General features: G+C 41.2%; 1 protein-coding gene across 1 annotated transcript; it reads right to left on the reverse strand.

Annotated features, from left to right (window-relative positions):
* Window positions 1-40: 40 nt before the first annotated feature.
* LOC132769716 (cytochrome P450 2D14-like) lies at window positions 41-21,213 on the reverse strand. The gene is made up of 9 exons (XM_067468501.1): window positions 21,055-21,213; window positions 16,449-16,620; window positions 12,857-13,009; window positions 12,212-12,372; window positions 10,250-10,423; window positions 5,474-5,615; window positions 4,971-5,158; window positions 1,948-2,089; window positions 41-723 (listed from the first exon to the last, which is right to left on the reverse strand). Exons 1-9 carry the CDS (start codon window positions 21,211-21,213, stop codon window positions 545-547), a joined length of 1,470 nt encoding a protein of 489 aa, XP_067324602.1. The 3' UTR covers window positions 41-544.
* Window positions 21,214-24,311: the final 3,098 nt, after the last annotated feature.

Consider the following 24,311-nt stretch of genomic DNA (forward strand, 5'->3'; position numbering starts at 1 on the left):
CAGCCCCCCCCCCCCCCCCCGAATTCTCAAAGTGGTCCGCGAGAAGGCCTTACTGGTACATTATTTAAACTGTTACATTTATTCATATCATGATCTGATCACCATGCTCAATATATCCCATATGCATGGGGGTATTGGGATAACGATACAAGAGGTTTGCTAGGGCAGATCCTCAGCCCCCCCCCCCCCCCCCGAATCAAAATCCTGGCTACGGGTTTGGGAAGCATCCTAGAATGCTTGAGTTGGTAAGTAGGATGAAGTCCTAAGAGTTGGATGTAAATCAGATGTCTGCAACTCGGGGCCTGCTTGTGTATTCTATCACGGGGCATATAATTATTCTCTGGCAAGAAAATGCAAGGCTACAAGAAGGCTAAAACATTTACATCCTACTCCCACTCCTTGCTTAAACCCCCCAAATTCAGAAAAAGAAACAGAGACACTGGAAACAGTGGCCTCGGTCCGAACGGTTTTTCACAATTAGAGTAGATCAATTGAATTAACCTGATTCAATGGCTCTGCTTTAATTGGAACTCATAAGAGTTCTCTATCTAGGAATGGCACATAGCTGGAATGGGGCTGGGGTGACTGTCACAGCATATATTCTTTCCTCTGTTGGTTTGGGATAGTTTTCTGGAATGCAAAAGGTAAAATGTTGCAGGAGAGTGGTGAAAAAGATGAAGAGCTCTGTTTTAGCCAACTGTTCTCCAGTGCAAGATCGACGACCTAAAGGAAGAAGAGGTTATATGTTGTTTACAGGAGAACAAAAAGAACACTACTAGGAAATACAGCCACAAATCTCTGTCTCACCTTTATTTCACACACAAAAACTGCCTTGCTTTTTACAGTAATGGGCAGACACAAGTTGACTGACATTGCTTGGATCCTACAAAATCTGGGCCAAGTTGGTTAGGTGAATATCTCAGCAAACATGAGCCTTTGTGGTCCAGGGAGGAGAGCAGAAAATATAAATTAGCTCGGTTACATGGAACTAAATAACTAGATTGACCCATTCAAAAATAGGGTTTACGTTCATATTGGCTTTACCAATTCCATTTACTTCATGGGTTTACCTTTTTGAAAACTAAAAACTAAAAATAAGATTTAGTTTAGGATCTCAGATAAGAATGGACACTAGGCTTGGTTGAGCCAAAAAAAAAAAAAGAGGTTCAAAACGCATTTTGGATGTAGGGGGCGCTGGTGGTTCAATTCTAAAGTCACTTCTGATTTTTTTTTAAAAAAGTTAAGTGGTTCAAATTTGGATTCCTCCTCCACCCCACCTTTCCTGCATGGTCCAAAACTGCTTTGAAAGTCAAAAGTCCAAAGGTTTTTTTTAGGAGTTTCAGGCTCTTCTGAACGAACCTATCCAACCCTAATGGACACTGCACAAACACATGTATAGAAACATATGAGTGATAGGACAAGTATTTTTTACTCATTGTAAGATAGCTAGAAAATTAGGAAAGGTGCTTGTAACTATTTGGTCATTCGTTTGGGAAGGAGAGTTACTGATGTGCTTTTAATATAAGAATTTACAACTTTGGCCCCTTCTACACTGCCATATAATCCAGATTTTCAAAGCAAATAATCCACATTATCCACTTTGAACTGGATTATATGAGTCTACACGGCTATATAATCTAGTTCAAAGCATATAATCTGGATTCTATATGACAGTGTAGAAGGAGGCCTTTCTGTCCTTGAGGTAACTCAGTTCTCTCCTACACAGCTGTATAAAATCCAGATTATGTGCTTTGAACTGGGTTATATGGCAGTGTAGACACAGATAATCTAGTTCAAAGCGGATAATGTGGATTATCTGCTTTGATAATCTGGATTATATGGCAGCATATACGGAGGCTCATTCCTGATATCCCATCCTTTTGAGACTCAATATTACTGCTTTTACACTTCCTCCATGCGTCTCAACCATCCTTCTTTTAGATGTACCTGCAGAGAAAGGCAGGAAGGCTTCTTGCTTGATGAACTTCCCGTTTGCATCCAGGAAGTGCTCTGGGTAAAAGTCGTGGGGTTTTTCCCACATAGTTGCATCCTTTAGCACAGAAGATAAATGACAGACGACAACAGTGCCCTAATGTGGAATAGAAACAAATCAAGGTTTGAATCGTGTTGTGAATATGATACTTCTTTTATCCCTATATGTTATAATCAGTAAAGTACATAGATAAAAGAATAAGTTGAAAATTATTAGAGAGGTTGCCTGCTTTCCAGATTTCAGTTCCTATATACAAGATACTCTGGGTTCATGGCAATTCATAGCAATTCTGGAAATTAGTCTACGAAGAGAATTGTAGGCTGCTCCAACTACCTAATCACACTAGAGAATGAATCTACTTTAAATCCAGTTTCTGCCTCCTTCAGATTTCTGGGGTTTGTAGTTTAGGGAGAAGACTTTAACAGCCTCACTACAAATCCCAGTATTCTGCAGGAAGCAGAAACTGAATTTAGAGTGGATTCTGCAGGAAGCAGAAACTGAATTTAGAGTGGATTCATTCTCTGGCGTGATGAAGTGGTCGTGTTGTAAGCCCTGGGAAGAGGGGACGGGAGATACATAAAGTTTTATTATTATTTATTATTAGAAACATGCTTTACTCAATTATTTAGAGACGTATAAGGTTAATAGTCTCTCTCTCTCTCTCTCTCTCTCTCGTACTTAACCAGAAAAATATAATCTTAAACAATTTTTCGATCAGAGTTCAGAGAAGGGATATGAAATAATTTCACACATATGATTGATGATGGTGATGATTTAGATATGTTCTTTGTCACCAGTCAAGACTTTCCTTGGGCATTTGGAGGATGACTAAAAAGATTTTGCCTCACATTTTCCTAAAGTTTGTTCCAGATTCTTATTGTAAAATTTTGCAAAAAAGTACTTTGAAGAAAGTTACTCTTGTTTAGTTGTTTGTTTGTTTTTTTGTCGTGTCAGGAGCGACCACTCCTGTTGTGAGAGAACTGGCCGTCTGCAAGGACATTGCCCAGGGGATGCCTGGATGATTTGATGTTTTATCATCCTTGTGGGAGGCTTCTCTCATGTCCCCATATGAGGAGCTGGAGCTGAGAGGGAGCTCATCCGCCTCTCCCCGGATTCGAACCTGCGACCTGTCGGTCTTCAGTCCGGCCGGCACAGGGCTTTAACCCACTGTGCCACCAGGGGCTCCTCTCTTGTTGCATTATTGCTATGACTTTTGGAGCCACTGGTATTTTTGTGCCCTTTCTTTAACAAAACCCCCAAAGATGTTGATAGATAATATATATGATGATGTTGATAAATATCAGGGGTCCTCAAACTAAGGCCCAAGGGCTGGATAAGGCCCTCCAAGGTAATTTACCCAGCCCTCGTTCAGGGTCATCCTGTCCGAAATGACTTGAAAGCACACAACAACAACAATCCTATCTCATCAGCCAAAAACAGGCCCACACTTCCCATTGAAATGCTAATAAATTTATATTTATAAGCATATGAGATTGTTCTTCATTTTAATCATTGTATTGTTTTTAAATGTTTTTTGCACTATAAATAAGATATGTGCAGTGTGCATAGGAATTCAGCCATGCTTTTTTCAAATTATAATCCGGCCCTCCAACAGTTTGAGGGACTGTGACCTGGCCCTCTGTTTAAAAAGTTTGAGGACCCCTGGTTTATATAGTACGTGTCACAAACATTGAAAATTAACTAGGTTTTTTTTTATCGTGTCAGGAGTGACTTGAGAAACTGCAAGTCACTTCTGGTATGAGAGAATTGGCCGTCTGCAAGGACATTGCCCAGGGGACGCCTGGATGACTAGGTATTTGAGGACCCTTGATATATATGATATTGCTCATCTCACAGAATTGAAAGAGTCCAACCCTCTGCTACACAAGAATATACAAGTAAAGCACTCTTGGAAGATGGCATTTCAGTCTTTGTTTAAAGACCTCCATCTCAAACAGATACTGCATTTACATGGCCCACTTTTTGATTTGCACAATTTCAAAATTTTAGTAGTTTATTGGACTTGCACAAAACTGCTTGCCTTTGCATTTTGACCAAACAAAAGCACAAAAACTGAAAAGATGCACTCCAACTTCAGTATAGTCAAGAAACCTCTTTGAATTCTGCAGCACTGCTGGTCACAGCTGACCTCGAAGAGGTACGAATGGAGGATGAAAGGGAGAAATGTGTCAAGAGGAAGGCATATCAAGCCAACCCTTACTGGGACTGCCTTCCACCTGGAAACCAATGTCCTCACTGCAGGAGAACATGCGGATCAAGAATAAGGTTCCAGAGTAACTTATGGATTCACTGTCAAGACACTACACTTGAAGGACCATTATCCTCAGGCTATGAGGGATCGCCTAACTAACTAACTAATCAAGAGCATACTTTGGTTCAGAAGGAAGACTGGGGATTTTTAATATTTTGGTTTTCCTTTTTCAAACATGTTTACCTCCTGCTTGGATGTAGGAGATAACAACCCTTTTCAAATGTGTCCCTCTATGTGGATTTGGATGCAAACAATGTGGCAAAAAGGCTCCTGTGTCCTTTTGAGAACATTTGGGGACAAAAGTTTTATTGCAGGGCTATGAATGTCCAGGAGGGGACAATGTGGCCCTTTCACCCCTGTCCATCCATGCCCCAAGAACACAATTTTCCCCAGCTACATTTGGTGATGTTGCTGAACTTAATTTGTTGTTCTTTTATGCCAATATTTTTTTAATTTTGTCAACTGTCAGTAAACCACAGAAAATATTAAACAAGCAAGCAAAATGTGAGCTCTTACTGACTCATCCTGAACATAAACACTTGCAATAGATGTCCAGGTGGCATATATTCCCATTTTTAAAAACCTATTCACAAAATTTAGTTCTCTAGTTCACAATGAGCATGAAACCGCCTTATATGATCAATGAAATTGTGATTTAGCAACTGTGATCTCATTTATTAAAACATTTTTTTTCAGGGACTGTACCTTGGGTATGACAAAATTGGCAACTTCAGTATCTCTGTATGTCATATAAGGAACTGAAGCTGGTGCAATATCGGCACAACGCTGAATTTCATGGATCACAGCATTGGTATAAGGCAGTTTTGACTGGTCCTCCATCGTGGGTGATTTTATTCGGCCAATCACCATATCAATTTCTTCTTGAACTCTTTCTGGAAATGTTAATTTATTTTGTATTATTAGCTTGTGATCCTATTCTTCATCACCTCTGTACAAGTCCTATATTTCAATCACAACTAAAAGAAAGAATCTTACCATCTATTATTTAAATTTTTCTGGGGAAAAATACTTCAAAATCATAAGAACAATAAAAAGGATTTTCTCCCCTAATTTTTCTGTCTTCATCCTCCACTCCCAGCCTTCACATGTCTACTCAAACTTGTTCAGAGTTACAGAAAAGGAAACCTACGTGGGATAGCTTTGGCGTCCTACCACAGTCACCATATTTCTCAATGACGACGACTTACTCTGAACTTCAGGATGGAGGATCATCTTTAGAAGCCCCCAAAGTAGGGTGACAGATGTTGTGTCAGTGCCTGCCGCAAACAGGTCAATCATAAGATGAATAAGGTTTTCTTCACTGAAAGTGGTCTCTGGATTGCCCTTGGCCTGAAGGAGGTTAAACAAAATAGCAATGTGTTTGTCAATGGCACAATGTTGCATCATGATTGCAATATAGTGGCATTTGTGATAGTTCCAAGACATAACAGAGCAAACAAAAGAAGAAAGCAGTGCTTATGAGACGTATTTATATAATTATATATACACATTGATTATACAGCTGGAGCTTGGAAACATTAGTATCAACACTACTACTAAATAGTAAATACTGATAGCCATTAAATTGAAAATGATGGACATTAATTTATGTTGATTGTTAGTAAGGCAATTATTTATTTATTTATTTATGGCATTTGTAGCCCGCCTTTCTCAGTCTTACAGCGACTCAAGGCAGCTTACAGAATTTGGCAGAATTTGATGCCATACGTTTATAAAATACAGTTAAAAACCTCCAACCTAATATTATAAAGACCATATAAACCAGGGGTCCTCAAACTTTTTAAACAGAGGGCCAGGTCACAGTCCCTCAAACTGTTGGAGGGCCAGAATATAATTTGAAAAAAAAAAAGCATGAATGAATTCCTATGCACACTGCATATATATTATTGTAGTACAAAAAAACTTTAAAACAATACAATAATTAAAATGAAGAACAATTTAAACAAATATAAACTTATTCATATTTCAGTGGGAAGTGTGGGCCTGCTTTTGGCTGATGAGATAGGATTGTTGTTGTAGTATGCTTTCGTTTCAGACTTAGGTTGATTGTTGAGACTGAGCGAGGGCTGGGTAAATGACCTTGGAGGGTCGTATCTGGCCCTCGGGCCTTAGTTTGAGGACCCCTGATATAAACCATTAAAACCATTAAAACATATCATCCCCAGTGTCATCCTGTTAAATCATTATCCAACAGCATCGTCTAGTCATTCTGTGTTCATTCTTCCTAATTCATAATTATTTATTCTGTTGCATTTCCAAACGTTTGTTCAAAGAGCCAAGTTTTTACTCTCTTTCTGAAGGTCAGGAGGGAGGAGGCTGATCTAATATCCCTAGGGCGGGAGTTCCACAGCCAAGGGGCCACCACTGAGAAAGTCCTGTCTCTCGTCCCCGCCAGATGCACTTGCAAGGAAGGCAGGATCAAGAGCAGGGCCTTCCCAGACGATCTTAGATTCCTAGGTGGTTCATAAGGAGAGATACATTTGGATAGGTAAGCTGGTAATTTAAAAGACATCACTTTTAAATTAATAAACAAAGATAAAATGATTAAATGTGGTCCAAAGTTGCTTGCTCTCTCCCCTCCAAGTGTTTGCTTACTCCTCCCCCCAGTGACAAATTAAAATAAAGTGCTGGAGGAACATTTAGAGGGTTGGTGGTTTCCATGAAACTTTTCTTTGATTTAAGTCTACTGGGAGAAGGCTGATAGCCATATAGTGGGTGGCTTTCACAGTGTTCAACCTTATTTCTCTCACAATTGGCAGCAACTTCCCACTGCACATCGGAGGGAGGGGGGGATGTCAGCTAACTTATAGAGTCTATCAACAGGCGTAGGTTTAAGACGTCCTGTTATTATTCCACATATCTCATTTACTGCTATATTCAACTGCTTCATGTGAGCAGATTTATGCCAGATGGAATAGGCATACTCAGCAGTTGAGTAAGACAAGGGCAGGAATGATGTTCTTATTAATTAGTAAGTTTCTGCAGGATGTTATCCTGTACAGCTACTTTGTGCTTGGTGTTTGCACAGTATTTCCTAAATGTTAGCATTTGGTCTAAGGTGACACTGAGATATTTAGGGTGGGAACAGTGTTCAAACTCTTGGCCTTCCCAGGTAACCTTCAGCTTTCTGTTGGTTTCATGATTATGTAGATTGAAAGCACACACTTATATCTTGGCAAGGGTTAGGCTTCAGGTGATTATCTTTGTAGCAGCTGCGTAAGTGTACAAAGTATGCAGGTAATGAGATTAACAACCTACGGTGCAATGATGGTCTTTGGACCATAATAAAATGTTGTTGTTGTTGTTGTTGTTGTAGCTGGAGAGATCTTTCAAGTAGATGGATGAGGCAAAATAATGATTTATCCCAAAGCAGCATTCTTCAACTGGCCTTGTTTAACATCTTTATTAACGATCAGCCACAACTACCACTCACAAGGAGCTTTTCATACACTGATGACCTTGGCCTAACACAGTGGTTCTCAACCTGTAGGTCCCCAGGTGTTTTGGCCTGCAACTCCCAGGAATCCCGGTCCTCGACCGGTTCATCCCGCTGGACGCAGAGGCTGTCGATAGGCTCATAGCTGCAGCTAGACCAACCATTTGCTCCCTCGATCCGTGTCCCTCTTGTTTGGTAAAATCCTGCTTGGAGGGATTACATGACCCTCTGTTGAAGATCATAAACAGCTCCCTTGAGCAAGGAGTTTTTCCAGAGGGTTTAAAAGAGGCGGTGGTCTCTCCTTTGCTGAAGAAACCAGACTTAGATTGTTCGGTTCCCTCCAGTTACTGCCCAATTTCAAATCTCTCGTTCCTGGGCAAGGTGATTGAGAGGGCAGCAGCGGAGCAGTTGCAGCAATTCCTAGACGACACAGCCGGACTAGATCCCTTCCAGTCCGGCTTCTGTGCGGGGCATGGGACAGAGACTCTGCTGGTCTCCATCACGGATCACCTTCGATGCCAGCTTGACCAGGGCGGGTCAGCGCTGCTTGTGTTATTGGATCTCACAGCAGCATTTGACACAGTCGACCACAATCTTTTGACCCACTGCCTTGCTGCTGTTGGAGTCAGGGGGACAGCTTTAAATTGGCTGTCCTCCTTTCTTCACAACTGTGGACAGCGAGCGGAGAGGGGAGGCCTGGTCTCTGAGAGATCCCCTCTATCTTGTGGGGTTCCTCAGGGGGCCATTCTCTCCCCTCTGTTGTTTAACATCTATATGCGACCACTTGCTCAGCTGGTTCGAGGTTTTGGGCTTGAGTGTTATCAGTACGCCGATAATGCTGAGCTGGTGCTGAAGATGGAGGGCAGACCAGACTCTGTACCCAATTATTTTCATCAGTGCCTCTAGGCAGTTACTAGATGGCTGCATACCAGCAGGTTGAGGGTGAATCCAGCAAAGACGGAGATCCTATGGCTGGGTCAACTGGGCAGTGGGGATATCCAGCTGCCTACCCTGGATGGCGAGGCGCTTTGCCCGTCATCATTGGTAAAGAGTCTGGGAGTCCTTTTGGACCCTCTGCTGACGATGGAGGCCCAGGTCTCCGCCGTTAGCAGAACCACCTTTTTTCACCTGTGGTAGGCTAGACGGCTGGCCCCCTCCCTGTCCAAGGACGACCTACCTACGGTAATCCAGGCTATGGTCATCTCAAGACTGGACTACTGTAACACCCTCGACATTGGCCTTCCTCTGTCAGTGATCCGGAAGCTCAAGTTGGTACAAAATGCAGCTGGTCGGCTTCTTGCGGGAATTCCGATGAGATGCCACATAACACCAATCTTCCTACAGCTGCATTGGTTACCAATTGAGCACTGGATCACTTTCAAAGTGATGATACTCACATTTAAGGCCTTGCATGGTCTGGGGCCGATGTACCTGAGGGACCGCCTTACCCCCTACCAACCCCAGAGATCCCTCCGTTCTGAGGACCAAGATCTATTGGAAATTCCCAGTGTCAAGACCTTGCATCTAACAGCAACCAGACGCAGAGCCTTTACAGCAGTGGCACCATCACTCTGGAATACTCTGCCACCTGAAGTCCGTGCCTTGCGGGACCTATCAGCTTTCCACAGGGCATGTAAGATATACCTGTTTCGACAGGACTTTCATTTTTGATATTGCTGTTTTTAAGTTATTTTAAATTGTTTTTAAATTGTGTTAGATTTTAGCCATTCTTGTAAGCTGCTCCGAGCCCCAGGGGAGTGGCGGCATATAAGTTCGAATAATAAATAAATAAATAAATAAATAAATAAATAAATTTTGTATTTAGACTTCAGTTCCATCTCTAAGACACCTCATTATGTACATATATGCAAATATAGGTAGTCCAAAATAAAAAAAATCTAAAATCCAAAACACTCCTGATCCCAAGCATTTAGGATATGGGATAGTCATCCTGTATATAAAATCAATGCATATGTATATTTGAGAACTCACTAATGCTTATCATTTTTTTCCCCATAAATCTAAACCATAAAACTCTACCATTTAAGCACTCAAATAGATCCATTCAGGACCCTCCATTAAACAGTCAACCAAATTGTTGTCTGAAAAGGGAGTCATTATAAGATTATTTCCAGTGTGAAAAAACACACACATTTTCAATGCAACAATGCTGGAAGAGAAATGAAGACTGAATGAGGCATAAGTGGGAATAATTCATTGCAATGACAATATAACACTACGGTGTGATAATGTTCATCCTCTTTCAGTATCTGAGGAAACAGCATCAAACCCTCCCTCAGTAAATCTTGCTAAAAAAACTCTGTAATAGGTCCATTTTACAGTCATAATATATTGGAAATAACAGCACACAACAAACACCATAACTGTGGCCTGCTAACACAACGTAGCTAGCTGTTGTTCTAGAAACATTACACAGAATAGCAAAAATAATTTCATCAGTAATCAGTTTTAAAGAAATGGTAAATAAATTCAGAAAACTTGTTTGCACAAATAGCTTAGTTTCTACCTTTTCTATCTCCTCCAAAAACGCATCAATTAGGTCTCTGGGAAAAGCGGGATCTCTGGTTTTCTTATGTTCATCCACCATATTTTTTAAGACAGTGGTGAAACTATCATAACCTTTCTTGATTTTCTGATGAGGTCCAGGGAGATACGAGAACCATGGTCTTACAAACACAAACTGGAATAACAGAAGGAAAAGAAACGAATGAATATCTTTTAGAATAGAACAATAGCATTTTTTTCCAGATAGTTCACGTGAAATTAAGTTGCTTTGTAATGGAAAGTTCTCAACTACTTTCCTCTTCACATTCATATAGGGAATGTCTTTTTAAAATTTGTGTCTCCTTTTGATTTAATTTTTAACTGCTTTCTGATGACCACCCTCTCAGGTGCATCCTTGATTTAGAAATTGTTCATTTTTTGCCTCTGGATAGAGAAGCCCACTGGTGGGATTCAGGGCCCATTTAGTGTAACAAATCAATTTTAATACTGTTAGTATATATATCAGTGGTTCTCAACCTGTGGGTCCCCAGGTGTTTTAGCCTACAACTACCAGAAATCCCAGTCAGTTTACCAGCTGTTGGATTTCTGGGAGTTGAAGGCCAAAACATCTGGGGACCTACAGGCTGAGAACCACTGATATATAGGAAGCAGAGGTCTGCATTCTGCTGTCCATTTCACCACTTTCATGCTTTACTTTCTCAGGTGCCAAGTGCATTTTAATTCCAGAAATAATTCAAGCCCTACCTTTCTACCAGTTCTGATTTTCAAGACAACACACAACATACACAGCAACATAGTCCATTCAAAATAGACAAATAGATTATAAGAATGACACATTTTCATGCTTTAATAAAAACTGAATATCAGTGCCACAGCTTCAGAAATCCAAATCCCTTTTTAAGAAAGTAAGGTGTTAGCTGATTCTGAAGATTGATAGGAGGCTACCTCAGGCAGGCCTTCCTGGTGAGCGTGTCTGGTAAGTGGAAAAAGGGACCAGAAAGTCCTTTTCCACTTGAAATACTTTGCACAAATGGACTAGAAGAAGTGGAATATAGATTTGGCTTTCAAATGTTTCTAATTTAATGTTTAAACTCTAATTTTTTTTAAAAAAAATCTGTTAAATATGAAATGGACGCGGCCAAGGAGGAGGCTGCGGAAGTGAAGGCAAGGTCAAGACCGGGGGGGGGGGGGGGGAGATTTAATTGTGCTTTTGTCTCTTCCAACTCTATTCTTTTTGTCTCTTCCAACTCTGTTTTTGTTGTTGTTCTTGTTGAGGCTGGATGACCTTCTGTCAGGGATGCTTTGATTGTGCTTTCCCAGCATGAAGGCAGAAGGGGGTTGGACAAGATGGCCTTTAGAGGTTTCTATGAAAAGAGTCTTAGTTGACCACAAGCCAAACATGAGCCAACAGTGTGATGCTGCAGCTGAAAAGGCCATTGCCATTCTAGGCTGCTTCAACAGGAGAAGCCTGAGAGAAGACGAAAGGGAACTGATATGACACTTTACCACTGCTGTTTTTTAAAATCATTTTAATTATAGTTATTTAATGTAATTGTTTATTTTTACTCATTAAACAATGTTTAGTATTACCTTTTGTTTAAAATTTTATGGTATTTTGTTTGAATTGAATGTTTGCCTGTTACTATCTTGGAAGCTGCCCTGAGTCCCTCATGAGGAGATAGGACGGGGTATAAATAAATAAATAAATAAATAAATAATAATTGTTAGTCTGTATTCAATTGTCTGATTGACTTTGTTGCATATGTAAATTGAGTTTTATCTTTTGGCTTATATTATTTTGTATTGTTATACGGCATTTATTGTTTGCCTCTCTATATGTTGTAAGCCGCCTGGAGTCCTCACTGGAGAGATACGGCGGCATAGAAATAAAGTCTCTTTCATTCATTTATTCACTTGTTTGCACTGAAAATCCAGATGTCCCTGGTCAAACTCAGAAAGATACCTCAGGCACCATCCTCATTATACCCTTCAGTATTTCTTCTGTCCCGTGGATCAGCTTCAGGAAGTTTTCATCATGGTATTCAAAGCGATCGCCAAATGCTAATGTGCTAATAATATTGCCAGTTGCCTTAAAGATTGCAATTTTGGGGTCAAAAGGAGAGCCTGTAGAAGAGCCAAGAATGACAACTATATTAGAATTTTATCATCATCATCATCATCATCATCATCATGATTCACCATGCCACATGGCGATTCTGGTGGCCCATGTGACATAACTCATCCTGAGCAGCCCACATTCAATATACACAGTGGAGGGAAAGATAGGCCACTGTACTAAAGAAGACAGACAGATATATAGATTGTTAAATTGTAGTTAGATCAAATACATGGATCAATAGAAATGACATAATGTTGACCTACCACCTAACCATTGATTTCATTTGACTACTGTAGTTGGGATAAACAATAGAACTTAGGCCAATGTCTCAGTGTTACTTAGTTTACTTGTTATCAAGACATTTTCACATACCTTGTATCTTTATATCGCAATAGACTGGAATAAGAAGCAGAATTATTTCCCCTCAATACCAAGCACAACACTATCATTGTCCTCAGCCTTTACTTGATCCTCAGGAATGAGACATACCTTCTTTAGATTTCAGCTCAGAGCACAAATACCAAGCTTCTTCACACACTTTCTTCTCAAGTGTTTTCTTCCCCATTCCAAAGTTTTTAAGAGCGGAAACACAAAATCTCTTTTGCTCCTTCCAGCCACTGTGCGAAGTTGCCAAAATGATGCCTAAACGATATTTTAAAAATTCTTTATTGAGCTCTTCATTATTCAGCTCTTAATTCCTCTCACAAATAATTAGAAAGTTGCATTTAGAATACATTAATTAGTTTCCCTCTTAAAAATAAATGATTTAAAACTGGTTGAAACTTGCATATTACAGCCATAAAATATGCACAGCCCTGATGAAAACAGTTTGGTCCCACCAATAAGTTCTCAGGCAGCCAGTGCAATTCCTTAAGAACTAGTATCTGAATGGAATTCCCGTGAGCAGTTTTGCTGTTGAATGTATTGTCGAAGGCTTTCATGGCTGGAAGCACTGGGTTGTTGTTAGTTTTTTGGGCTGTATGGCCATGTTCTAAAAGCATTCTCTCCTGACATTTCGCCTGCATCTGTGGCAGGCATTCTCAGAGGTTGTGAGGTCAAAAGAGGATGCCTGCCTCTGAGGATGCCTGCCACAGATGCAGGTGAAATGTCAGGAAAGGGTGCTTCTGGAACATGGCCATACAGCCCGAAAAACTTACAACAACCCAGTTTAGCTGTTGCCCTTGCTTTCTTCCTTCAGGAAGAAAGCAAGGGCAAAGAAGGTGTTGAGGTGTTTTACTTTTTCTCTGTTCCCTGTTGGCAACCCAACATCTTCACCATACAGTACCCTATCATTTCCTTATTTTTCCTTAACAAAAAAGTATTTTAATTGTTTTCAACCTCTCTAGCAAGGTTGAGCTCATCTTGCACGTTTTGACTTTTCCTCTTGTGCTGGCTATTCATTTCAGTTCCTCATGATTTTTCCCTTTCCTCATTTTTGAGCATAACGTTTCAATTCTTAGCTCAGTTTAAAGTTCTTGAGACACCAATCTTGACTTCTTCACATTGGATTGTGGCAAATCCGGCAGTGCCTGGCATGGGGTGGGGGGGGGGGGGGGGAAACCCTGTTAGTCTGTGTTTTGATTTATTGGGAGATTTCAAAGTGTATGTTTTAAAGCTGTGACTAAGTGTTTTGTAAAGCTGCCTAGCATGTGTAGAGTTAACAGACCACAGAGGTTTAGGTTATCCTAGAAGGACAGTATAATGTTTTTCTGTTTCCTCTGATGAGAATGGACTTAAATAATCAGAATGGAATTTGAGAGGTGTGCCTTTACTGATAAGAAGAGACTGCAATCGCCATCTTTCCGCAATGTTCCTGCTTGAGTACGGATGTGCTTGCTGTGTGCTATGTTCATGTATATAATGTAAATAAACTAATTACTTTATGGCTGTAATCCATCCAACTTTTATTATCATTTCAAAAAACCCATCACCCCATGCTCTGCTTCCCCCTTACCTGATTCCATAGGGAGGGGGGGGGTATCCATTGTCTGGCTTCTCCCTGTTGATCCCTATGCAACATAGGAAGTCTTGTGTGTTGCCGTGGCAGTATCATGCGCTGGTTCCTCTCAATTTGCATCATGGAGCCCCACTGGAAGTAGCTCTAAGTCATGGGATGGGAGCCGGTGGGCTCCATGTGGCAAAATGAGAGGAACCAGTGTATTTGATTTTAGCCCATTTGGTGAGGTCTTTAGACACCTCCATTTCCCCCCACATCGAAGCTGTTTGAAATTGTACTTTCAATATCTCCCTTTTAAGAAACTTTCAACCATCATGATCTTTCTTCACTTGTAGCATTCCTTACACAGTATTTCCCTAAGTTTGCTGAAACATCATCATCATGTATCATGTATCCGAAGGAGATTCAAAGTCGTTTAACATAAAAACATTAGCAAACAATTTAAAATATACAAATGTGCAAACATTAAAACAGAATTAAATATAACTGCTATTTAAAAAACACAGTTAAAAACTATTAAAACACATTCAAAGTTAAAAACCACAAATCAGTCTTCTTAAAGTCTAGAACAGTGGTTCTCAGCCTGTGGGTTCCCAGATGTTTTGGTCTTCAACTCCCAGAAATCCTAAGAGCTGGTAAACTGGCTAGGATTTCTGGGAGTTGTAGGCCAAAGCACATGGGGTCCCAAAGATTGAGAACCATTTTCTAGAATGTGTGTCTGGCATCCTTGACTTCTGTTGGAGCATGTGTGAGCCAATGCAACTGTTCACATATGTTGTATATATGTTGCTCTGCATAACAAAGAGTAAACACTTTATTCTTCACTGGTTATCTGCATGACATATCTTTTCTCTAGCAAGACAGTGTGTGGATTGGTAAAAACGTGAACTACAAGTGATTTTCATTCCACCACAACTTCCATAGGAGAACATAATCACTCCCATCTAAGGAACTCACCATCCCTTAACTAGGTCATCATGATTGGTTAGGATCAGATCTAAAATAGCCGATCCCTTTGTCACCCCTTCATCCTTCTGGACAATGAAGATCTTGTTGGTTGGATCAACCAGTGAGAGCACTTGGGAAAGTGCTATAAAGAGCTGAAGGCTGGACTGGTTCTTTGTTGGCAGCAAGTTTTCTTGAACTGCACAGTCGGAATCCCTGATGGTGAACTTTTGCCTTGAACTGTCACTCTTGCTGGATTGACTACGCCTTGGAATCTTTGGATTAGTTGATATTGCTTGGTTTGAACCCTGGGCTGAACTTTGACTATTTTTGTGCTTTGCCTCTGCAGAACTGATTAATGTGTATGACCCTAGAATGACTGACATTGAGATAGATGACTGGCAGCTGTGGCAGGGATTCCTTGTACAGGTCATTGACAAAATCTCCCATTACCACACCTCTCCTTTCTGAATGTGTGGTCACGTGTTCCAAGAAGGTATCATGCAAGTCCTCAGTCTGGCTTGGAGGTCTGTAGCACTGCCCCACAAGGAGATCCTTTTTGTTTCTCTCCCCATTAACTTTTATCCAGATGTTCTCAACCTGTCTCCCAGGATTTAAATCATGATTTCTTCAGAAGTGTAAACATCCTTGACACATTATGCAACTGCTCCTCTTTTCCTATTTAATTCTCTGTATTAGATCACACCCCTCTATTACTACATTCCAGTTGCGAGACTTATCCCACCAGGTTTCAGTGATGCTTTTTATGTTATATTGTACAAGGCCACCATGCTTATTCCTAATGCATTAGTGTAGAGAAAGACATCTAGGACCATGGCTCATTTTCCTAGCTGCTTAATTAAGTTTTTTTTTCCTCCTTCCACTGATGGGTTCTTGTACTGTCAAAGGCTTTCATGGCTGGAATCACTGGGTTGTTGTGAGTTTTCTGGACTGTATGGCCATGTTCCAGAAGCATTTTCTCTTGACGTTTCACCTGCATCTATGGCAGGCATCCTCAGAGGTTATGTCAGGAGATAATTCTTCTGGAACATGGCAATACAGCCTGAAAACTCACAAGCCAGTTCTTATACTATTCTCCTAGTTCTCTTGCTCTCTCAAAAAAAAAAAAAAAAGAACTGGGAAGTTTAAATACTTCAAGGGATCAAATAAGCCACTTACCTTCATACTTTTTTGTACGACCTACTAAAGATAATAATGGGAGTGCCGGCCTCTCAATGAAGTCCTCAGCTTTCGATCCCAGTGCCTCCTTTACTAACTTGAACCCATTTATTATAACAAAGTTTTGCCAGCCCGCCTGGACTAAGAAGATGGGTCCAAACATTTTCTCCACCTGCAATATATAAGAAAACGAGTGGATGGGGAGGGTCTAGAATTAAGAAGAAATTATAAAGCAAAGACGGAAATCCGATGAACAAAATATATAACACAAAATCCAAATAAATACCAGCCCTAAAGTCCTTTTATAAGGACTAACTTGTCAAGATTAAATTAAAAGAAAAAGAAAAGACCCCAAATAGCACCCCCTTTTTCTAGAGAGCCAACTCCCTCCACTGCGCCGCTATCCCTGCAAAGAAATTAAACTGTTGTTCTTTCTTCTGTTCCATCTCATTAACAAATATTCTAAAATAAGAGAAAAGTAATAGCATCCATTATCTGCTTAGTGTGTTTCAGGAGATCACGTGTCTCATTGGGCATTGGCTGAACATTCGTTCCAGTTCCCTCCTCTCCTTCCAGCAGATTTTATTTTTAAAAAATACGCGACATACACATTTTCCTACTAATATGTGTGAATGTATTTCTTAATCTTCCCCTTCTCTATTATTTCAGTCTCATCTTCATTACTGTATCCTTCCTTTACAGCAGTGTTTCTCAACCTGGGGGTCGGGAACCCTGGGGGGGGGGTCACAAGGGTGGTGTCAGAGGGGTTATTATTATTATTATTATTATTATTATTATTATTAACTTTATTTGTACCCCGCTAGCATCTCCTGAAGGACTCGATGCGGCTTACAAAGGCCAAGGCCTCAACACACAATATAACAGTACAAAACCTAAGCAAATTAAAACAATTAAAGCATAGTAAACAACAGGGCTGTGGTGTTGGAGGAAAGTTCTGAGAGTGCCTTGGACTGCGAGAAGATCCAACCAGTCCATCCTCCAGGAAATAAAGCCCGGCTGCTCACTGGAAGGAAGGAAAGTAGAGACAAAGTTGAAGTACTTTGGCCACATCATGAGGAGACAGCAAAGCCTAGAGAAGACAATTATGCTGGGGAAAGTGGAAGGCAAAAGGAAGAGGGGCCGACCAAGGGCAATATGGATGGATGGCATCCTTGAAGTGACTGGACTTACCTTGAAGGAGCTGGGGGTGGTGACGGCTGACAGGGAGCTCTGGCGTGGGCTGGTCCATGAGGTCACAAAGAGTCGGAGACAACTGAACGAATGAACAACAACAAAAACAACAGGGGTTACTAAAGACCATCAGAAAACACAGTATTTTCTGTGGTTCATGGGGGTTTTGTGTGGGAAGTTTGGCCCAATTCTATCACTGGTGGGGTTCAGAATGCTCTTTGATTGTAGGTTAACTATAAATCCTAGCAACTACAACTCCCAAATATCAAGGTCTATTTCCCCCAAACTCCACCAGTATTCACATTTGGGCATATTGAGTGTTTATGCCAGGTTTGGTCCAGATCCATAATTGTTTGAGTCCTCAGTGCTCTCTGGATGTAGGTGAACTACAACTTCAAAACTCAAGGTCAATGCCCACCAAACCCTAACAGTATTTTCTGTTGGTCAGGGGAGTTCTATGTGCCAAGTTTAGTTCAATTCCATCATTGGTGGAGTTCAGAATGCTCTTTGATTGTAGGTGAACTATAAATCCCAGCAACTACAACTCCCAAATCAACCCTCCCCCCAACTACACCGGTATTCAAATTTGGGCATATTGGGTATTTGTGCCAAATTTCATCCAGTGAATGAAAATACATCCTGCATATCAGATATTTACATTACAATTGATAAAAGTAGCAAAATTATAGTTATGAAGTAGCAACAAAAATAATGTTATGGTTGGGGGTCACCACAACATGAGGAACTCTATTAAGGGGTCACATCATTAGGAAGTTTCATATACCATAATTTATTTTGTAGCCTTCCTCCTTTTGGTCAGCATTCTGTTAAAGACTGTAAGTCCCTTTTGGGATATACACAGAGGGCTATTTTCTTGCCCTTGTGTTTCATACAAAAAGTGTCCAGGATCTCAGTTGTCTAGGTTGGGTACAAGCCTGTTGCTGCTTCTTTTTACTAGACAAAAGAGGAGCAATTGGGGAGATGAGCTAGACAATGATAATTTGGCTGCTATGGGGTCCTGGGAAAGTAAAAAAGTGGATTTACTCTATTTGACAGAGAATTTTCGTTTATGTCCCTTGCACCAAGCTGAGACCAACTGCTTTTCTATGGTCTGAATCACTTCATCTCCTTCCACTAGTAAGCGACAATGGATGGGGAACACCCACCACCACCACCACCAAGGGCTTGACAGTTGCAGGGTAGAGGGAAGATGGGAAAGTATTACATTGTGTATGCAGAATTCCATGACATGTAGGATCCTGATCTTTGCATCCTTTGTCCTCAGACAAAAAGTGGTGGAGATAAGATGATATGTTTATTTCTACAGAGGGCAAATAATTCTCGCTGGCTAAGTACAAGGGAAAATTGCCATATATACTCATGCATAAGTCAAGGGCAGGTTTTGGTACCAAGTGAATAGATTTTGATATGACCTGTGGATAAGTTGAGGTTTCTTCATTGGAGAGGGGAAACCACTAATGTCATCTCAGGGGGCCAATGGTGTCTGGCTGCTGTTGCCATTTCCCCATCCAGGTATTCAAAAAGGCCAGAAGCAGCACCACGGTGGAGAGAGTAGAGGGGATCAGTGCTTTTGTTAGGTTCTTCCAGGATGGACTAAGCTCTTGTCTTTTACAATTGTGATGATGGCTTCTTTTTTAAATAAGGTACATTTTAAATAAGGTAAATTCGGTACAATGCTCACACTAACTCCTGGAAATGAGTATTAGGGTAATTAGTATTACCCATGAGTATTAGGGTAATTCAAATATGAATCAGCAATGTTGTATATTAGGTATCTCCCATTCTGTTTTTGTCAGTTTTGTCATCCATTCACAATGCAAATCAAGATATGACATAGCAATGTAGAGAAGCAAAAATAATGTCTATTATTTTTTGTTTTGGTTTGGTGTGTTACAGTGTTTGGCTATGGAAAGAAAAATAAAACTGTATTGTTAAAATATAGTCCATTATTTTTGTTATTATATAGTTTGTTACACCCTTTTTTCTGTGGAAAAAAAGAGAGAGAACGACATTGCTAAAAACATGGATGTAGTGACAGAACCTGGGTTTTTGTGTGTGTCAGAAGCAACTTGAGAAACTGCAAGTCGCTTCTGGTATGAGAGAATTGGCTGTCTGCAAGGACATTGCCCAGGGAACACCTGGATGTTTTACCATCCTGTGGGAGGCTTCTCTCATGTCCTCACATGAGAAGCTGGAGCTGTCAGATGGGAGTTCACCCCATCTCGTGGATTTGAACCACTAACCTTTAGGTCAGCAGTTCAGCCAGCACAAGGGTTTAACCCATTGCGCCACCACAGTTCCACACTGGAGGTGATAGCTGGTAGAAGATTAAGTTCACATAGAATCACACTGAAGGACCTAAAGAACTATCATGTTAGCTGCTGGAATTGTCACACATCATGGTGAATCTCGTGATGCCTGCCAGGGGGCATGGGGAACCCATCACCCCATGCCCTGCTTCGTCCGGCTTCACCTTTACTCCATCCCATGGGGGGAAGTGTCTGCTGCCTGGCTTCCCCTGTTGATCCCTATTCAACATGGGAGGTCTCCCATATTGCCACTGTGGTGGCATATGCCGGTTCCTCTCCATTTGTGAAACAGAGCCCCACTGGAAGTACATCTGGTTAACCTGCCTGATGAGGTCAAAGGATTTCGAAAGGAATTTCCTCTTGGATTTTTTAAAAGCTGCATTCTTTTCTCGTTTGTGGGGATCCTGCACCTCTGACTCCTGTGAAGTAGAAGCCTACAGTACTTCTCAGGATCTGCATTGTGCTACCACTTTTAAAGCTAGTCCAATCAAAAGCTAATAGAGAGAGGGGGGAGGGAGAGAGATATATTGATTTAACAGGTTTATTGACAGATGTTTTGCTGTATTTACTAGCTATTACTTTCTGGGGCAAGTGAAATATTTTTATGTCGTGAAAAATGTATTATTAGCTTTCTAAACTTTAGTGCAGTAACACTTAACTTTTAGGACCCTCTGGTGGTGCAGCAGGTTAAACTGCTGAGCTGCTGAACATGCTGACCGAAAGGCTGATGCTTTGAATCTGGGGAGTTGGGTGAGCTCCCACTGTTAGTCCCAGCTTCTGCCAACCTAACAGTTCGAAAACAAGCAAATATGAGTAGATCAATAGGTTCTGCTTTGGCAGGAAGGTAACGGCGCTCCATGCAGTCATGCTAGCCACATGACTTTGGAGGTGTCTATGGACAACATCGGCTCTTTGGCTTAGAAATGGAGAGGAGCACTAGAGTCGGACATGATTAGACTTAATGTTAGGGGAAACTTTTACCTTTACATTTTAAGACTTAACTTTATCTGTTGCTTCCCAAAACTTAGCTAATGCTGTAATCTATAACACACTTTGATTTCAGAAGTGATGGAGCCACTACTTACTTGTAGGAAAGATGCACTTGGATTTTTTCTATTAAACCAGAGGATGTTTCCAATGAAAGGCAGAGGGGCGGGTCCCGGTGGACAGCGATTACATTTCTTTTTCCGCTTCATGTAATCCAGCAGCAAGGCCAGGGCAAATAGTATGAGACAAAGAGACATTGTTGTCAGGTTCTCCCAACATGTTGAGACCTGAGTCCAAAGCCAAGAGACAGAAGCTGGGATCTCAGGCATTGGAGTAAACATCGTCCTTCCACTTGACTTTCCTCACTACTATTTCTCTTGCACTTGTTTTAGCCTTTAGTGCCTTTTTATACTCCCATTCCTTTTTGTTTCTGCTTCAAATTATTGCTGCAATGTTCGGCCACTGTAAATCGGGGCGTCTCAGAAGTGTGCTTTAATACTGTAAATGAGGTCCAGTGTAAATAAGATCTTGCAGGTGTGACAATCCTTTACACTTGGATTAAGATTTAATTCCAATTGGGAGGTGATATGGGTTGCCTATGTAGATTTGTGGTTTATGCACATGTAGGCCACATGGTGAAAGGAGGCAGTATTTACTTGTATCATTTTCTGTTGTCATAGTGCTGACTACGGAGTTTGAAAGAGCTCTTATCCATCATTTGGCTCTTCTACCAATGGCAGCAAAGGCAATTGCATGACTTGCAACTTCATCACATTTACTAAACTCCACTGAGTGCTACACTTAAAATGTGGTAAGCCACTGTGTTCATCACATTAGTTTGCATTCAAATGTTGGCTATAGCATTCTTTGCATATTTTAAGCATGGGGGACAACATTCTTTTCAAACATTTCAGGAGGTGGTGGGAAAGTGGATTTTTGGTAATGATCTAGACCAGTGGTTCTCAACCTTCCTAATGCTGTGACCCCTTAATACAGCGCCTCACGTTGTGGTGACCCCCAACCATAAAATTATTATTATTGCTACTTCCTAATTGTAATTGTGTTAATGTTATGAATCATAAATATCTGAAATGCAGGATGTATTTTCATTCACTGGACCAAATTTGGCACAAATACCCAACAACAGCGCTTCATGCCGTCATGTCAGCCACATGACCTTGGAGGTGTCTATGGAGAACACCGGCTCTTTGGCCTAGAAATTTAGCACCAACTCCCAGAGTTGGACATGACTGGACTTAACATCAGGGGAAAACTTTTACCTTACCTTACCCAATATGCCCAAATTTGAATACTGGTGGGGTTGGAGGGAGAATTGATTATGTCATTTGGGAGTTGTAGTTGCTGGGATTTATAGTTCACCTACAATCAAAGAGCATTTTGAACTCCACCAATGATGGAATTGTACCAAAATTGGCACACAGAACTCCCACGACCAACGAAAAATACTGGAAAGGTGACCTTGAGTTTTGGAGTTGTAGTTCACCTGCATCCAGAGAGCATTGCAGACTCAAACAATTATGGATCTGGACCAAACTTGGCACGGATACTCAATATGCCCCAATGTGAACACTGATGAAGTTTGGGGAAAATAGATCTTGACATTTGGGAGTTGCAGTTGCTGAGATTTATAGTTCACCTGCAATCGAAGCACTTTCTGAACTCCACCAATGATGGAATTGGACCAAACGTGGCACACAAAATCCCCATGAGCAACAGAAAATACTAGAAGGGTTTGGTGGGCATTGACGTTGAGTTTTGGAGTTGTAGTTCACCTACCTCCAGAAAGCACTATGGACTCAAACAATGATGGATATGAACCTAGCTTGGCACGGATACTCAATATGCCCAAATGTGAATACTAGTGGAGTTTGGGGAAAATAGACCTTGGCATTTGGTAGCTACTGAGATGTATAGCTCCCCTGCCATCAAAGAGGGCACGGGGGGCTGCCCTCACGGCCTTGCCTTGAGGGCAGCCTTTCTGCCTGCCCCCCGTGCCTTTCCGAACTCGGAAAGGCACGGGGGCCGGGCAGAAAGGCTGCCCAAATGGCAAGGCTGTGAGGGCAGCCCTCCGCGTCCTCTTTGATGGCAGGGGAGCTAAATGGCAAACCTCAAACCCAAATGGCAAACCTCGCGACCTCCAGGTTGAGAACCACTGATCTAGACGTTTGGCCAGTTCTGTAATGTGATGGCATTCATTGCTCTCAGGTTTAAAATGAAACATTTCCCCAATTTCTGGGAGGGGAAATTGTGGGAGGAGCCAAGCCAATGTCTGGGTGCATCTGCACTGGAGAATAAAAGCAATCGGGACACATTCTAAATGCCAGTATTATAAGGTCCAAATCCTTCTCTTGGTGCATTTAAAGTATGAAATGAATGCCCTTGCACCCACTTCAAATGCCATGGCTCCATGTGATGGAGTCCTCCGGGGAGTTATAGTTTCCCAAGGTCCATACCCTTCTCTGGGTGCATCTACACTGGAATGAATGCAATTACTTTAAATGCCATGTCTCCATGAGATGGTCTTGGGAATTGCAGTTTCCCGAGATCCATGAACCTTCCCTGGGTTCATCTACACTGTGAAATGAATGCAGCTTGACCTTACTTTAACTACCATAGCTCCATACTATGCAGTACTGGGAGTTATAGTTTCCCAAGGTGGGGCAGGAGAGACAGAGAGAAAGAGGGAGAGAGAGGGAGGAGAGTCCATCGCCGCTTTCCCTCTTTCCCTGCCTCCTTGCTTCCATAATTGAAGACATGTAACAGTTGACATTTCAAAGAGAGGAGGGTTTTTTTTTCCAACAAAGAACATGGGGAGGAATGACGGGCAGGGCCAAATCTTTAGAACGTGATGGCAAATACACTCAAAGAATTCTAAGTACTACTAAGTAACACTGATCAATTTAACAGTGTGATGAAGGTCAGGAAATCATTTGTTTTATTTCAAAACGGATCTCTACTCTGCCAAACACTTCCCTCCTTCAATGTGATGAAGTCCTTGGAGAAGAGAGAGGGACTTCCCCCTGCCTTCTCCTAGTTGCATGGATACTTTTGCTGACATCGGGAAAGGGCATCCAAGCTGGCATTAGGAAAAGAACCAACCTACCCATGTTAAAGGAAAAGTTAGGTAATATGGAGCAATGTGCTAATTTCATGTAGACAATAGGCTTGGTTGATCAAGAAAAAATTTGGTTCTACACTCGTTTCATATCTGGGGGGCACCCACGTTTCTAATCTGAGAGGATTTCCAAAATTTCAAATTTCAAAATTTCGATATTTACGAAATTTTGTAAATATACGAATCGATTCGTTAATGGCGGACACGATTGCGCAATAC

Source organism: Anolis sagrei, chromosome 5, assembly GCF_037176765.1.
Source record: "Anolis sagrei isolate rAnoSag1 chromosome 5, rAnoSag1.mat, whole genome shotgun sequence".
In the NCBI taxonomy this organism is placed as follows: domain Eukaryota; kingdom Metazoa; phylum Chordata; class Lepidosauria; order Squamata; family Dactyloidae; genus Anolis; species Anolis sagrei.

Excerpts from the sequence above, each read along its gene's own strand:
- LOC132769716 (XM_067468501.1), bottom strand. The coding sequence starts at position 21,213 with ATGTCTCTTTGTCTCATACTATTTGCCCTGGCCTTGCTGCTGGATTAC. Across the intron at positions 5,616-10,249 it reads TTTTGGAGGAGATAGAAAAG|GCCAAGGGCAATCCAGAGAC; the intron begins GTAGAAACTAAG and ends AACCTCCTTCAG. Across the intron at positions 2,090-4,970 it reads CCAATTTTGTCATACCCAAG|GGCACTGTTGTCGTCTGTCA; the intron begins GTACAGTCCCTG and ends ATTCCACATTAG.